General features: G+C 45.2%; 1 protein-coding gene across 1 annotated transcript in view; it reads left to right on the top strand.

Moving 5' to 3' along the window:
* Positions 1-321: 321 nt before the first annotated feature.
* The window catches only part of HYDIN (HYDIN axonemal central pair apparatus protein), a gene marked incomplete at both ends in the record, with an annotated part of 137,177 nt that continues 123,493 nt past the window's right edge, over positions 322-14,005 (top strand). The window contains 5 exon segments of the mRNA XM_082062599.1: positions 322-441; positions 1,598-1,723; positions 3,131-3,250; positions 6,575-6,709; positions 13,526-13,725. Of these exon segments, the coding sequence (XP_081918725.1) occupies positions 322-441; positions 1,598-1,723; positions 3,131-3,250; positions 6,575-6,709; positions 13,526-13,725 (701 nt within the window).

The following is a 14,005-nucleotide window of genomic DNA, read 5'->3' as shown; positions in this document are numbered from 1 at the left end:
TTCCAAAAGTAATGGAAGGGGGGAAGGTGAGATGTGCGAGCAGGAGCTGGTGTGTGTTTGTGGCTCATGGGACTGCACACACAGCGAAAGGCTGGTTTGACTCTGTTTTGGCTCAGGGAACGTTTATTATGGGGGTTTACTTTTATGATTCTCAACTCTGCCACTTAAATATGGTCTAATAATGAAATAGAAGCAGGGGGTGCTTATATTCTCCACTGATGAAGCATGGCACAGTCTGCAGAGACAGGTGGATCCTTTGATTCTGCTGTGGATTCTGGATTCTAAAAGTCCTGTTGCTGTTCCTTCCAGGTGAGCTGAGACATGGCCACTGGCAAGCTCTCTCAGTCCATGGGGTCATCTAAAACAGCTGATGGATTCCAGAGCAAAGTGGTAGCACCTCGTACCCCAAAGCTAGTCAGTGAGGCAGAGGAACCAGTAACTGTAAGTACTGCTGTGGGCAGGTAGGAGCTGTGTTAAGGGTGGAAACTCCCCTGTGTCCCTCCTCTGCCTGCCCCTCCGGTTGTCCAGCAGCGCTGTGAAGCTGAGCACCACCTCCCTATCTCTCTGCCTCGCTGCTGTTGGAGGTGGCTGTCATGGTGCAGTGGTGTTTGAACTGTGTGCTGCTTCAGGGAAGGTCCAGGGCCTTATCTGAATGTGCCACTGGAGCCAAGCTAGACAAATAATCTGGGCATTGTGCTGGGATAGCTGAAGCACGAGTGTGTGCTTCTCTCCATCTTTTTTGTGTGGGCAGTAATATCTTCTGTCATGTAGGCATGATTGTCAGGGCTGCTCTGACCATGCCTGCCCTCCAGGCAGCTGGGTGTGTCATGGGCTGCTCAAACTCTGCCTGAAAGCTTGAGACACATGGCTGTTCCCAGCTAGAACAGGTTCCAAAACAGTTTTTATGTCCTGGATCCTGTGTGGAGCACACATCCAGCCCTGCAAACAGCAGTGGGGTCAGGGAGATTCCTCCTTCCCATCCCCAGATGTCCTCTTTGCTGACTGGAGCTCACTTGACTGGAGATGACCCAGTGCTGAGGCTCTGTCAAGGAGATATCTCTGTATACTTCAGTTGAGGGTTCTGTGAGGCCAGAGCAGAGAAAAAACAAGTGCTAATTAAAAAAAGATAACTAAAACTTGGACCCATTCCTTTTCACATCAGTCTTGGCACAATGCTGCTTTTCTGCCTTCCTCTGACTCACCCAGCAGTGACATCTCCACATGTGTGTTGGTTGTGAGCATTGTGTAAGGATGGAGTTCGGGGATTTCTGATAACTCTTCCTCACTCTCCTCAAAGGTCACTGGCTCAATCCAGCAAAACTAAAGAGGAAACAAATGCCCGAAGAGCAGAAATCCCCAAACATGTCACATCAAATCACAGAGAAGCTAATGGGACAGAGCCACTTGGTTAGAGCATGTGTATTCTGCTCTATATCATTAATTTACTGATGTTAAATATTTCAGCAGGTAACTTACAGGACTTCCAGGACTATCCTAGTGGCTGTGATGACAAATTATTCATCAGTGGCTCTTGAACAAGAAAAGCCTTTCTGAACAAAGGCATTTCTGTAGCTCTTGTTGGTGTTTTGCATTTCAGCTGACTCCCTCTGCCTTCCTGAAGGAAATGTCTCTCACCACCGAGCAGAGGCTGGCCAGCACTCGGGAGATGAGGCGGCCCCAGATTATCCAGCTTCTAGACATGAGTGAAACCTCACATCAAAAGGTAGCCTTTTCCTGCCCTTTTCCTTGCTGTTTGATGTGGCATTTGAAGAAGGTGTGTGCTTGTGACAGGCTTTCTGCCAGTGTGTCTAAATACCTCGGTGGGTAGGTCCTGTTGTCCTTTTGAACTGCTGGTGGTGATGGAGTTCCTTCTGCTGGAGGAAAGGTAAAACATTTTTCCTCAGTCAGATGTTGAAGTACTGATCTGTGTGAAGCCAATATAAATAACTTCTGTTGAAACTGTAGGGTTTTGCTCGAGTTTAGTTGCTGTTGCTAAAGCATGATATGGGGGAAGGTTGGGACAGGACTCAGGGGCGCAAGCTTGCCATTTTCCATCCTCCCTCTGAAACAGCCACCTCCTCTCTTGCTTTGGTGTTGTCACTGTCAAATGCTTGGGGTCACAACTCCCTCAATGCTGGCAGCATTGGCCTTTGAAGGCTGTAGGCCCTAAAGTAATTACTTAGAATTTATCAAAACCAATTGTGTTAATGATTTGGGTTGGAACAACATGTGTGACCTTGAAAAGGGTTTGTGGGCTGCAGGATCCTGCCAGATATACAGGGGAATCGCCCTGGGTAGATGTGCTTTATCTGGATCAATGTTTACTTAAATGTATGTTTGGAGTTGCTTTTCTTACAGGACTGCTCAGTAAAACACAGTCCGAATGACTAGATGACTGAGGTAGTCTGAGCGGAAAATTGCCAGTGAGAGACCTGTAACAAATTTGTTATGGATTTCCCTAGACAGCACAAAGGGTTTGGAACGCATTAGGCAAATGCACAAATAACCGGCAGTGTGCTGCAGCTACTGGCTTCAGTGTGAACCTGATTTCTGGGGAGGAGCACGAGACCTGCCTGTGTCTTTGGAGTGGGAACAGCCCAGCTGGAAGAGGGGGGATGAAGCAGGCAGGACTTTTCTCAAAGTAATGCCTCTGCTCTGTGAACATTTGCTGTCTGTGTATATTTTCAGACAGGCTTCTGCAGTGCTATTAAATAAAACAGCAATAATAGAATACAATAAAGCATCTATTTAAAGCTCATGGAAAAAGGAGATACCAAGTCACTAGACAGTATTCACCTCGCTTGTCTTTCCTAATGAGTGTTACTTTCTTTTTGGCCTTACTTCTGGGGTACTATTCTCATCTTACTGTTTTCTGGGCTCTGTATCAAAAAAAGACATTTGGGACCATGTGGGACCTGGTCCATTAGTCTCAGAGTAAAGATCATCCCTTAATTGTATATCATGGTGTCTCATGTAAATTCCTGTGTTTCAGTTACTCCATGAGTGCTTGTGGTTCTTTCAGTAAGTGCTCTGGAAAGGTGTGACTGCACTAGCACAGCGTTGGATTCTCATTCATGACTCTTCCTCCCAGCAGCTGAACCTCTCACTGCTGTCTGTCTTGTATCTGCAGTTCTCAGCAGTTGACCTAGAACAGAGCTTGTTTCAGCCTTTCCCATCAGAGGTTGTATTTCAGAGGTATGTCCCCTGCAAGGTCTACGAAGTGCCGCTGATTCTGAGGAACATCGACAAGGTAAGTGCTGGGATGTGGAGGTTTAATATTGTGCTGGAAGGGGAGAGCAGTACAGTTTACCTCTTATACAGGATGGCAAGTTATCTGCTGCAGCTAGGCACATCCAGAATAAAATGTCTTTTATCTTGCAAGATGGTGGAAATCTTCCCATGCTGGACATTCTCCCTGTGATTTTTGGTCATGCATTGGTGATATCTGACCCAAAGGAGCTTTTCTAGTTAGTGTCCTTCCACTTGAAAGCCCTGGATGGATGGGAATGTTGAAGGCTGTACAGTTACCTGATCTCATGCTTTAGCTTGAGAGTGTACATCACATCCTGGTGGCTTCTTGGTTAGTCCTGGTTCCTGGCAGATGTCTCTGCTTCTCATGGCCTCTTTAGCTGCCTCTGAGCAGCTCACTGTCAAAGCATGGGGATTGAGTATTCACTGATTTATGCTGGAATAAGTTATAATTAATGGCATTAGCACTCTAGGAAAGGTGTTTTGAATTAGCAGAAGCAGTGGGAGGCCTTTGGGTGCCACTTGAGGCTCATGTTAAGCTTAATTCAGTTCTGCTGAGGTTTTTCTAAGACTCTGCTTTCCCTTTGGAGAACCACAACACATCCAGAGTAATGTGTGCTTAAAGGTCTTCACCTTTACTTGAAAAAACTTTTTGATCATTCTGAGATTTCCCAAGGAAGTTGAGAAGGGAAGAGCTGAAAAATGTCAGCCATTTTGTTCCACTGTAAATAGGAAAATTGAGACCTTTTGAATTTCAGCAGGGGAAAGATTTGCTGGAATGAGGCATGTGCCAAGAGCAAGCTGGTGGGAAGAGACAGGATAGGGGAAAGGAGCTGAGTTAGAAAGTGCTCTGGGAGAGAACATTGTACACACAAGGGTTTTTCTAGACAAGTAACAGTCAGTCTACTGGAAGTGGAGAAAGGTCAGAAGAAGGTGTTATTGTCTGTAATGAAGAGTAAAATGTGCACAGAGGGGAGGGCAGGATGGGGAGATGGCAGTGTGCATGAGAAAAGGTGAATTAACCCCATCTCCAAACCTACCTGTTGGGGCAAGCAAACAGGTGGACAAAATACTGACAGGGCATATGGCAGGAGGAGGAACAGCAAACGAAGTTGAAGTATATTCTGAGATAACAGGTTGTGACTGGGACATAGCTGAAAATTGCAGGTTCTTTGGCAAGGAAGGATGCAGGTAGGTACCTCAGTTACTTCTGGAGCGGACTGCACCATTCCTGGTCTAACACTTAGCTTGGGAATATTGGAAAGATAGAGCTTGGATGCCAAGACCCTATACCATTTATGTGGTCCACACTTGGCACTCTTTGCTGTGGCATCTTCTTTCCTGATTAAAACGTGCCTCAGTTTCTCTTTTGCTATGATTCTGCTTCATTCCCACTAAGTCTTTTGGCTTCAGCTGCTCCATTATCCATGTGGCACTCCAAAGTGTTTGTCTTTGCCAAGTACCAGCTAACAGGCAAACAGTTAATTTGCTCTATTCATGCTTCCTCAAGTGGAAAAGAACATCTGCATCAACATTTCTGCCATTTCCAGTAAAAAAAATAAACTTGTACAGCTGCACCTTGGGGTTTGTATGCCCTGTAAAGGGGAGACAATGTGTGATCTGTTTTTTCCAAAATGAATTAGTTTTCAAGCTAGTAAGACCTCAACCATTGGACAACACTGGTATAAAAGTAAGATCAGCTCTTAAGAAAATCCTTGGTGTATTTAAGTACACGAAGATAGAAATAATCCCAAGAGAGGTTATTATGTTCTAATTTTGTTGACTTTTGGTCATGTCCTGGAGAAAAGCAATGTTGTGCTCCATCTCAAGGTTTTCTCACCGGTTTCCCAGATTCCTCTGAGTCATACTGACTTATGCTGCAGAGTAGCCTGAGGTTCTGCTCCAGGTAACAGCAAACTATATTCCAAATAGAGGCTCTGTAATCACTGAAGTACAGAGGTACATTGGTATATACTTATTGTTCTTGTGTGTTGTAAAATGCTTGTCTCTCTTCAGGCTGTACCCCACCACCCTCAGATACCTGGGTGGCTTTTGCTGAAGGTCTCAGCCATGTGTGCTCATCTCTCAAGGACCTTAGTGACCAAAGCATTTGTCCGCAGTGTGAAATTGGTGCCTGGAACTCGCTGCATCAGGATATTTCTGGGAGCAAAGGGTGTTTGGAGAGTCCAGCACTACCTTGGCTGTGGGTTGTCAGCCTTGGGTGGGTGGTGCAGAATGAATTCATTTTTTTTCCACAAGCCCTGTGTGGTTTATCAGTGAAGCTGCCTGGCAGTCAAAATCACCTGGATTAGACTTTAAGAGCTTTGGTGCTTAGGGCTGATGTGTGTGCTAGAAAATCTGTTTGCTGTCCTTGTGCTTGTGTATCCCAAAGAAACTTGCAGGAATGTGCCTGCAGGGCACTCCTGGTTATGGGGAGGAATACCCAGGAATCTGCCTTGCCTGCACTGGCAACTGTCTGCTACAATCACCAGGCAGCAAGAACCCCGGAGAGCTGAACTTGGCTTTTAATAATGAATCCACACAGTGAGTCAGTGCTGGTCATGTATCTCAAGGCAGAAAATGCCTTTAAAGCCCATAATTGATAGGCACAGCCTGGGGGGGTTGTCTGATTTTTCCATTATTTCGGTAAATGGACTGCTCTCATCTTCTGCATCAGCCTTTCCTTGTAGACTATTGTGCTTCTTCCTTGCTTCTTTACAGCCTCCTTAAAATTCACTTAGCCATCTCCCTCTTTCTGGTGTTGTCTTTTTTTCCTGTGTTCCTTCTCATGTGCTCTCCTTTAACTTGCTTTTATTTCTAGTAAGGTGTCCACGGTGTCCATCTCCTTCTCTTGCTGGTTGCCTGTGTGATTCTGTAGCTCTGCAGCTTGATTGCCCCACTGGAACCCAGTATCTCAGAAGTGAAGTTCCTCTTTGCCCTGGTATAACAAATACAGTTTTGCCTTCAGATAATAATTTCCCCTCTAGAGGCATGACTGCATGGATGTGTGCAGGGCAGAAGCAAGTGGGTTCTTTAGGCTTGCTGAATATGTGGATGACCTGATTCAGGTATATTATCTCCATAGTACTGTCTTACCTGTTTGGCACTTCCTTTCCAGCAGGGCATTGTCCTGCTGCCTCTGGTCTAGGGCTGTTTTGTCTGGGCGGAAGGGATTCAAGTCCACCCTTGTGTTGTATGTCCATGTACCTCCAGAGCTAAAAGTGCTTTGGAAAGTTGGTTAAGGCATGATGTCACCAGGGCATGGCCAGATCTCTTCTCATGTTTCCACGAGTGGCAAAATTATATTTTCATGTCTTTTCTGCAGGTTCCTCGGCTGGTGAAGGTTGTCTTAGAGAGCTCACCTTATTTCAAGTTGATCAGCCCAAATGATATGTGCTGTAAGGTAGCACCTGGCATGTCTTCAACTTTCCGCATCCTTTTCACCCCTGAGGAGAACAAGGTGAGACTGGAGGTTCTGACAGGCTGTTGCCTTTAGAAGAAGCTGAACCTGCAGGCCTGGATCCAGAACAGGGCATCTGGTGTGGGTTTTGAGGAGCTGTCCTGGTTTCAGTGGGGTTGCACTGTTTCTGGAACTGGGGGAAACTCTTTCCCCATGGTGAAGATTATGCTCTTGTAGGCTGGAGGCTGTTGCATGTTTCAGGCTGGTTTTTTTTATCCTGTGGCACTGGAACATTTAATGTAATGTCTGTTGGCTTCAGGAATGAGAGAGTCTACTGTCTGTGGTGGGCAGCCTCTCAGGGTGTTGGTTTCTAATATGTCTGTTGCTGCATAATTATGGGTTTGCTCCACTAATTATAAACACAGAAGTCTGTTTACAAGTGACCTGCTATTTGGAGGAACCAAAGTGAGCCAGATCAGAGTGAGGACCACCACCTTTGAAAACTGGACTCACCTTAATATCTGTCACATTGGACACAGTAGCGAGACAGCTGAACATTATGTCTAAAGTCATCACTTTTTTGCATGCTGGTTGTAGCCCGTGCCCTGCTGTGAGGTCAGCTTAGGCTGTGGTCCAGCAATCTGCAGTTGGACACATCCAGGCATTGCACGGTGCTGCTGCCCTGCTGCCAGCAGGGACTGGCAGGCTGTGCTTTCCTTCCCTCTGCTGTCTTGAGCGTTTGTGAGGAAAGATGCACATGGACCAGTAGGAAAATGGCAAGGAGGGGTATAGATATGATGTTTAGCCAGCTCTGTACTCAGTGGTAGGGGTTGAATTATCGTGGAAAACACCGCAGGAACTAATAGATTCAGAGAGCTTTTCTCTTTCCCATCTGGCAGCTGTTTCCCTGCCTCCCCCTGGACCGGAGCAAAGACAATGCTTTCTCATACCCTCTATTTTCAAGCCCTGCAGCTGTGTTGTCCATGAGGACACTTGCCTGCCTGCGATCCAGCTGTGAGTCTAGGGGAGAGGGAGTCAGCCTGGCACAACACATTGAGCTCTAGATTCTCTTAATGCAGCAGGAGGTTTGTGTGCTGCAGATCACTGAGACATCTCCCTGAAACAGCAGGTGTAGGAGAAAACAGGCATGTACAATGTGCAGTCAGACATGTTACCCCAGAGCCTGTGGTGTGGCTGTGTCTTCATGCATGCTATTGTGGTTGCTCTGTTAGCTGGTACCTATTCCATGCCAAACGTGCGATGCTTTTGCTTGGAGGCTTGAACATTGGTGCCGTGGCCCTGGTAAGTCCGATTCTCAGTGCTGTGATGTGAAGGGTCAATGCTGTTGTCTGGAGATCTGTTAACACAGAAGGATTTAGAATGTGGCATGGAAGGGAGGAAGCATTGCAGAGAAATGAAGATGGTCAGGCTGACTCTTTCCACCAGCATCCTGCTACCTCTTAGCACTGTTCTTTGCATGGCTTTGGAGAGGCAAGGTCAGGGGATAGCTCTGAGCCAGCTGATGCTTCTGCACCATGCCAGAGGTGCAAGATCTCTCTGGGCATAGCTGTTTTCTCATCTTCTGTTTGCTGCTTAGATTTAGTTATTGTTGTTAGTTAAATTGTTAAATTTCTCCTATCCCTAAACAGTACAGATATAGAAAACTGAAGAGGGAATGCCTCATGGTCCCTAGCACCCCATGCTTGTGAAATAATCTGTTCCTTTGGAAGGACTGAGAAATTATTTAATGTCATTAATATTTAGGGTGAAAATCACATTGGCCTAGGGCAGTTCTGCATACTACACAAATGACACAAGAGCTTAATCTCACTGAGGTAGATTCTGCAAAGTACACTGATGCCTTTAAAATGTGATTTGAGTTAATTAGTTTTCATTTTGGGTGTGGAAGAGGTAAATTGGTGTCTGTGGAGGTCAAAGTGCTGCTCTCCAAGTTTAGAGAGCAACACGTGAACACCACCATGAATACAAGTAGGGTGAGAGAACCCCCAAGGGCTCTAATATCTGATACCTTGTCCCTTGTCTTGCCCTTGAACTGGCAAGTGTACAGTGTAGGGAGCTCTGCCAGCGCAGGGTCCTCTGCACAGCTTCAGCAACACCCTGGCGGTTTCTGCTGACCTGGCTTTGTGCTCCTTGCAGGGGTTGAGCAGAACATTGGGAGAAGGATGCACACTGCTCAGTGAGGAGCACGTGGGATTTATCCAGCCAAATCGGAATTTTGTACAAATCGAATGTTTTGTCTTGTACTTGATGGAGTGTGAGTCAGCGAAGTACCAGAGTGCTGTAGCTCTGCTTGAAATGCATCAATAAGTGTGGTCAGGAGGTGCCCAGCACCTTGAAAACTCCTTAGCAAAGAGGCAGCTTTGGGAAATGGTTCTGTAAAGCCAGCTGCTTTGGGTTTGCAGTCACTGGCATGCAGAATACCCATGTTCTGGTTGTGGAAGGCTTATGAGTGCTGCCTTTGAACAACCTCTGCATCTCTGCTGCTCCGTGATCCAGAGGGATTGTGGATAACCCGGCAAACTGCAGTGCAGGTGCAAACCCCTCTGTCAGGCTTGGAGAGTCCTGCTGGTGTGGAGTTGGTTTATGTAATTCTCTTGCTTTGAATCTGTTCTTGCCTGCAGTAAGCCTGACTTCAGTGAAGTAATTCCTGATTCACTGGAGTAAAATTTTAGCTAAGTCCTAAATAAAAGAGCCAAGTGAGCTGTTAGTGGCTGAAATGCCATGTAGCCCTTTCTTGAAAAATGAGTAATTTCCTATTGTCTCACAGTCATTTGGGAATGTGCCACATGACCAGACTGTCAGAAAGCAAATAAAGAGCTGACATGTCTTTGTTTATTGGCACTTGTGTTATAAATATGAAATGCTAATTTTTCTGCTGGGCAACGTTTCCAATTAGTTACTCTTGCTGCTTCAGATTTCTACATTTCTGGTTTATGGCTCTGGTTGTAGTGTGGGTGTTCTCATGTTGCCCTGTGTTTCCAGGTGTTCTTGCATTATGGTCTGACAGTCTCTGCCTAATTGGAAACCATTGTGGAACTGACTGGCAAACAAACAACAGACAGGACTACTTAGATTTGTATGTCCTTCAGGCTTATTAATAGATTATCTTAAAGGAAGAAGGAAAAAAGTAGTGCATAAAAATATAGCACAGCTTATTGTGTTTTGTCCCCTTGCTCTTTTTGCTGCAGCAATACACTATTTTCAAGCAATGCAAGTTCAGTCTGTAAGATTTGCAAAATTCATTACTGATGCTCCGTAGAGACTGAATTAATGCTCACTGATAATATGAAATATGACAGGACGATGAGTTATTACATTAGTGAAATTAACTCCTTTAAAATTCAGTCCAGCCCTGTTAGAGATGTTTTGTAGCACACAGCAGCTATTCCAAGCAGACTTTTAAGAAGAGTCCTGAGTGGAGGAAAGGGGCAGAAGATCAAGGCAAATGGTGGTGTGCAAAATGAACCTGGAGCAAAGTGACTAATTTCAAAGCATCCTGTGAACTGGTAGCTGAGGGAGGCAGGAAAAAGTGGTACCCCTTCTGATGTGAAGCTGTATCTTCATCCTCCAGTTTCCCCCATCTTTTAATTGCCCTAATTTTCCAGCCTGTTGTGGTATCATGGTTTCACCAGGGAACTTTTCCTGCTTGACTTTGCTGCCTCGTGCTACAAGGATCTTTGCTTTGCAGTTGTCTGCTGCAAGGAATTCAGTGAATTATTTAAGATCAGTTACGCAGCAAAAACATCAGTTTGCTGTACTGGGCAGTTAATGTTGGTCTCACTGTGGCAGTAATAAATGTTAACCTGAGTTTGCAAAGAGTCTGAAATGCCATCACTGATACAAGCAGTTGCTTTAGTTTCAGTGGGTTCTGATTCAAATGCCAGTGTAGATACCTGTAAGGCCAAAGATTGTAACTTGCTGATTATCAAAGGGGAATAAGCGAAAAAGAACCGTCATACAATAATCTGTGTTTTCTGTGAAACGGAGAGGGGAGTTGTATGGAAGATGAAGTCATATTTTCATTAAAATCTATAGCCCGAAGCTGCATCTAAACACAATCTTTAAAGCACAGAAATGATGCAACCCCTCTCTCACCCAGATGTGTTTTAGAAACCTGGCTTGAAACAGTCGAAGGGTTTGCAGTTACAGAGTAAATGGAGGCTGTAACCTGGTTTCACCTGTACCTGTGGGTTGTAAGCAAGGGCACAGCAGAGCTGGTAGCACAGGGCAGTGCTGCAGTGGAGAACTGCAGCCTTTATCTTATCCCAGGGGACCCTGATTCAGCTTTCAAATGCTTAAGGGACCGTGGGTTTGCAGCAGCATGAGCAGCCAGATTCTGTCTAGCACCCCTCTTTCCTTGGGTTTCCCCCCCGGTTTGGCCTGATGGTGCCAGGTCGCACCTTGGAGTTCTCAAGCCAAGGATCAGCCAAGGCTTGTATGAGAAGTGGTGTCTCTGGAGAAGGGGCTCAGCATACAACGTGCATCTCTGCTCGTCCATAGACTCAAACAGCAGAGAGAGGTGCAGCTTTCTCTCTCTACGGTCCATGGTTGTCTCCATAAGGCCAAATTATTTTTGCTTTAGCCTTGCTTTCCTGTAACCAGAAAAGTCCCTTTCCCACTGACTCTCACTAGCAGCGGAGCTGGGAAGGCTGCCTGTGTCTTGTTTCTAGGGGGCTTTATTCCTTGGGCTCTTATTTACATTGCTGTTAATCCACTCACCCTGTTACAATGACAATGACTTAAATTGTTTTATTTAACTTCCCTCAAATACTTCCAATTGTTGAAGTTTCTTTTTACTATATCTTCCTGCTGATCTGAACTTCTTGCATCCTCCTCTGTCTACCTGGCATCTGGAAGGGAGAGATAAGTAAATATGGCATGCCAAGACTTAATAAGGCACACAGCTTTCAGATGGATTTACAATACCTTTGTTACAGTAGTGTGGCCAAAATAACAAAAAAAAAGTAAATAGCATTCTTCATTTGCTAATGCAGTTTCTGAGGATCTAAAGAGTCCAGGACGTGAATTACCCAGATAATAGGTGCTTTAAATTCCCATGGGCTGCCCATAGCTTTCATTTTAGAGGGCTTAGGCTGCACGATTGAGTACAAAATTGCTAATTCAGAAAGACTTGCTGAAGATGAAACGCTCTTCTGAAATGTGATATTCAATTCTCTAGGTCGTTTGCTGCAGTTCCCTTCCTGGTATTTTACCTTCCAAATATGAGAAGCAAAAACCCTTCTGCAATTTCCGGTGCGAATATTTGAGAAGTCTAGAAAAAAAAAATCCTTCTTTATTCTTTTGAAGTCTTAGTTGTGACAGCCTCTGTTACTGCAACCTTAAACCCTGGCTGAGCACGTGGTGGGTAGGGCTGGTTTGGCTAAAGCAATAACTGTGTGTCTGTGCCTTGTCTGCCTGCCTTTGGTTCCTTCCAGGCTTGGAGAGGACAAGTATGGGAGCAGGAAATCCCAAGCATGGAGGAATCTGAATCACTTCTGGTTAAAGGAGCTTGCTGCTCTCTGCAGTTCCTAAATCAAATTGTCTGCTTGCTGCTTCAACAATTATAAACATATCAAATAAGTTAAAAGCATGGAGTGGGAAAAAAAAACAGGACAGCAAGTGAGTGACAAGAGGCAGAGCTTTTATCCACTTGTCGATAAGAGCTGCTGGAGGCAGTGGCTCTTGGGCCCGTTTCAACAGTTTTACCACTGATTTCAGCAGGGTCAGGTGATACTTCCAGCATAGTGATGCCACACTGTACATCTGGAGATTGATCTGCCCAACCGTACAGTAAAAGATTTTGGTGATTTGATTTGCCTTCCTTGCTAAGTGCCAGACAGCTGAGGTGCGGGGACTGTCTGGCTTTTTTTTCTGAACAAGCCAACAGTTGGGAATAGCACAATTTGCTCTTGTAGGGGTGTCTGCGTGTCTCCTGTTTGCAGCTCCTGATACCACCTGCCTCAGGTAGACATGCTAATGAGGCACCAAATCACTTATTGTAGAGAACCTTACAAGAGAGATGTGATTAAAGCATCAGCAATGCCAGAACAGGCAGCAAAGAGAAAGCAAAACTCTGGCCTGTGTCCCCTGAGGCTACAATGAGATGTAAAGGGAAATTGAGATTAGATGCAGGAAGAACTCTCTGTAAGTCTAGGGTAGAGCTGGAATAGGCTGCTGAGGGCAGAGGTGGAATTGTTAGTGCTTTTATGTACTTGTTAAACATCTCAGGAATAGTTTGAGTGCAGAGCTGAGCCAGTTCTGGGCTGGGGAGGTGGATCAAGTAGCTTTTTAAGGTTGTGTCTCCCCAGTCTTGTCCCTGTAATGCTATGGGAAGGGGTGGGAAATATACACATACTCTACACTCACATTAAAACAATTGCGTCCAGTTTAAGTATTTCAAAGACTGACTGAGTCTGCATGTGGTGAAATCTATTTGAAAATGTACGTGAGCATCCTCTGACAAGCTTTAGTGATATTGCCGCATTGCTGGGATTGGAATTAGTTCTGGGTTCTTAGTGGTGCCTTTAACAGTCTGCAGGGGTGATCGAAGCAGGTTCTTGTTACTGCTGTAATCCCTTAGATGAAATTACTCTATTTTGGTGCCTAAGAATCAAAGTATCAGCTAAGTTTCATTCTGCCAGCTTGCTGCAAATGCAGGTGAATCAATTAGATTGTTTCTTCTTTGCAAGTTAACAGCCCCTTCCAAGTCATGATGCTGGAGTGAAGGGTCATTAAGGTAAAAAGAACTATGACATTATTGAATGCTACTGTTAGAGTCATAGAAAACAACAGTTTTTCTTCTGTGATGGGGATGGTACTAAATGCACTGTGCTGAGATTGTTTCTTTCCCTGCAGGATTATTTCCACCAGCTCACCTGCATCACAGAAAGGGAAAAGTTTATTGTGCCAATCAGAGCTATAGGTGCTCGAGCTATTCTGGACTTCCCAGACCAGCTGAACTTCTCTGTTTGTCCGGTCAAGTACAGCACCCAGAAAACTCTGCTGGTTCGCAACATCGGTAATCGGGAGGCCCGCTACAGCATCAGCACTCAGAGGTAAAGGAGCTCAACATCTTGTTTGTGCAAAATGCTGTTGTGTGATTGATATAGTTGATAAGCAGTAACTAAAAGGAACCAGAGCATCTGAGCTGCTGTATTGCAGCCATAGCTAGAAATGGGCAGGACATGTGGGTTTTGCAGTTGCTGACAGTATTTTAAGCATGGTGTGACCTTTGATAAAACTCTGCAAGCTGCAGTGAAGTTTTACACTGCAGTGGAGTCTCCAGCACAGCATCCTGCAAGACCAATACTGTTAGTTTGAAAGAACAACTATAGG

Source organism: Streptopelia decaocto, assembly GCF_964273445.1.
Source record: "Streptopelia decaocto genome assembly, chromosome: 11".
Classification (NCBI taxonomy): Eukaryota; Metazoa; Chordata; class Aves; order Columbiformes; family Columbidae; genus Streptopelia; species Streptopelia decaocto.
This window is presented reverse-complemented; position numbering and strand designations above follow the sequence as displayed.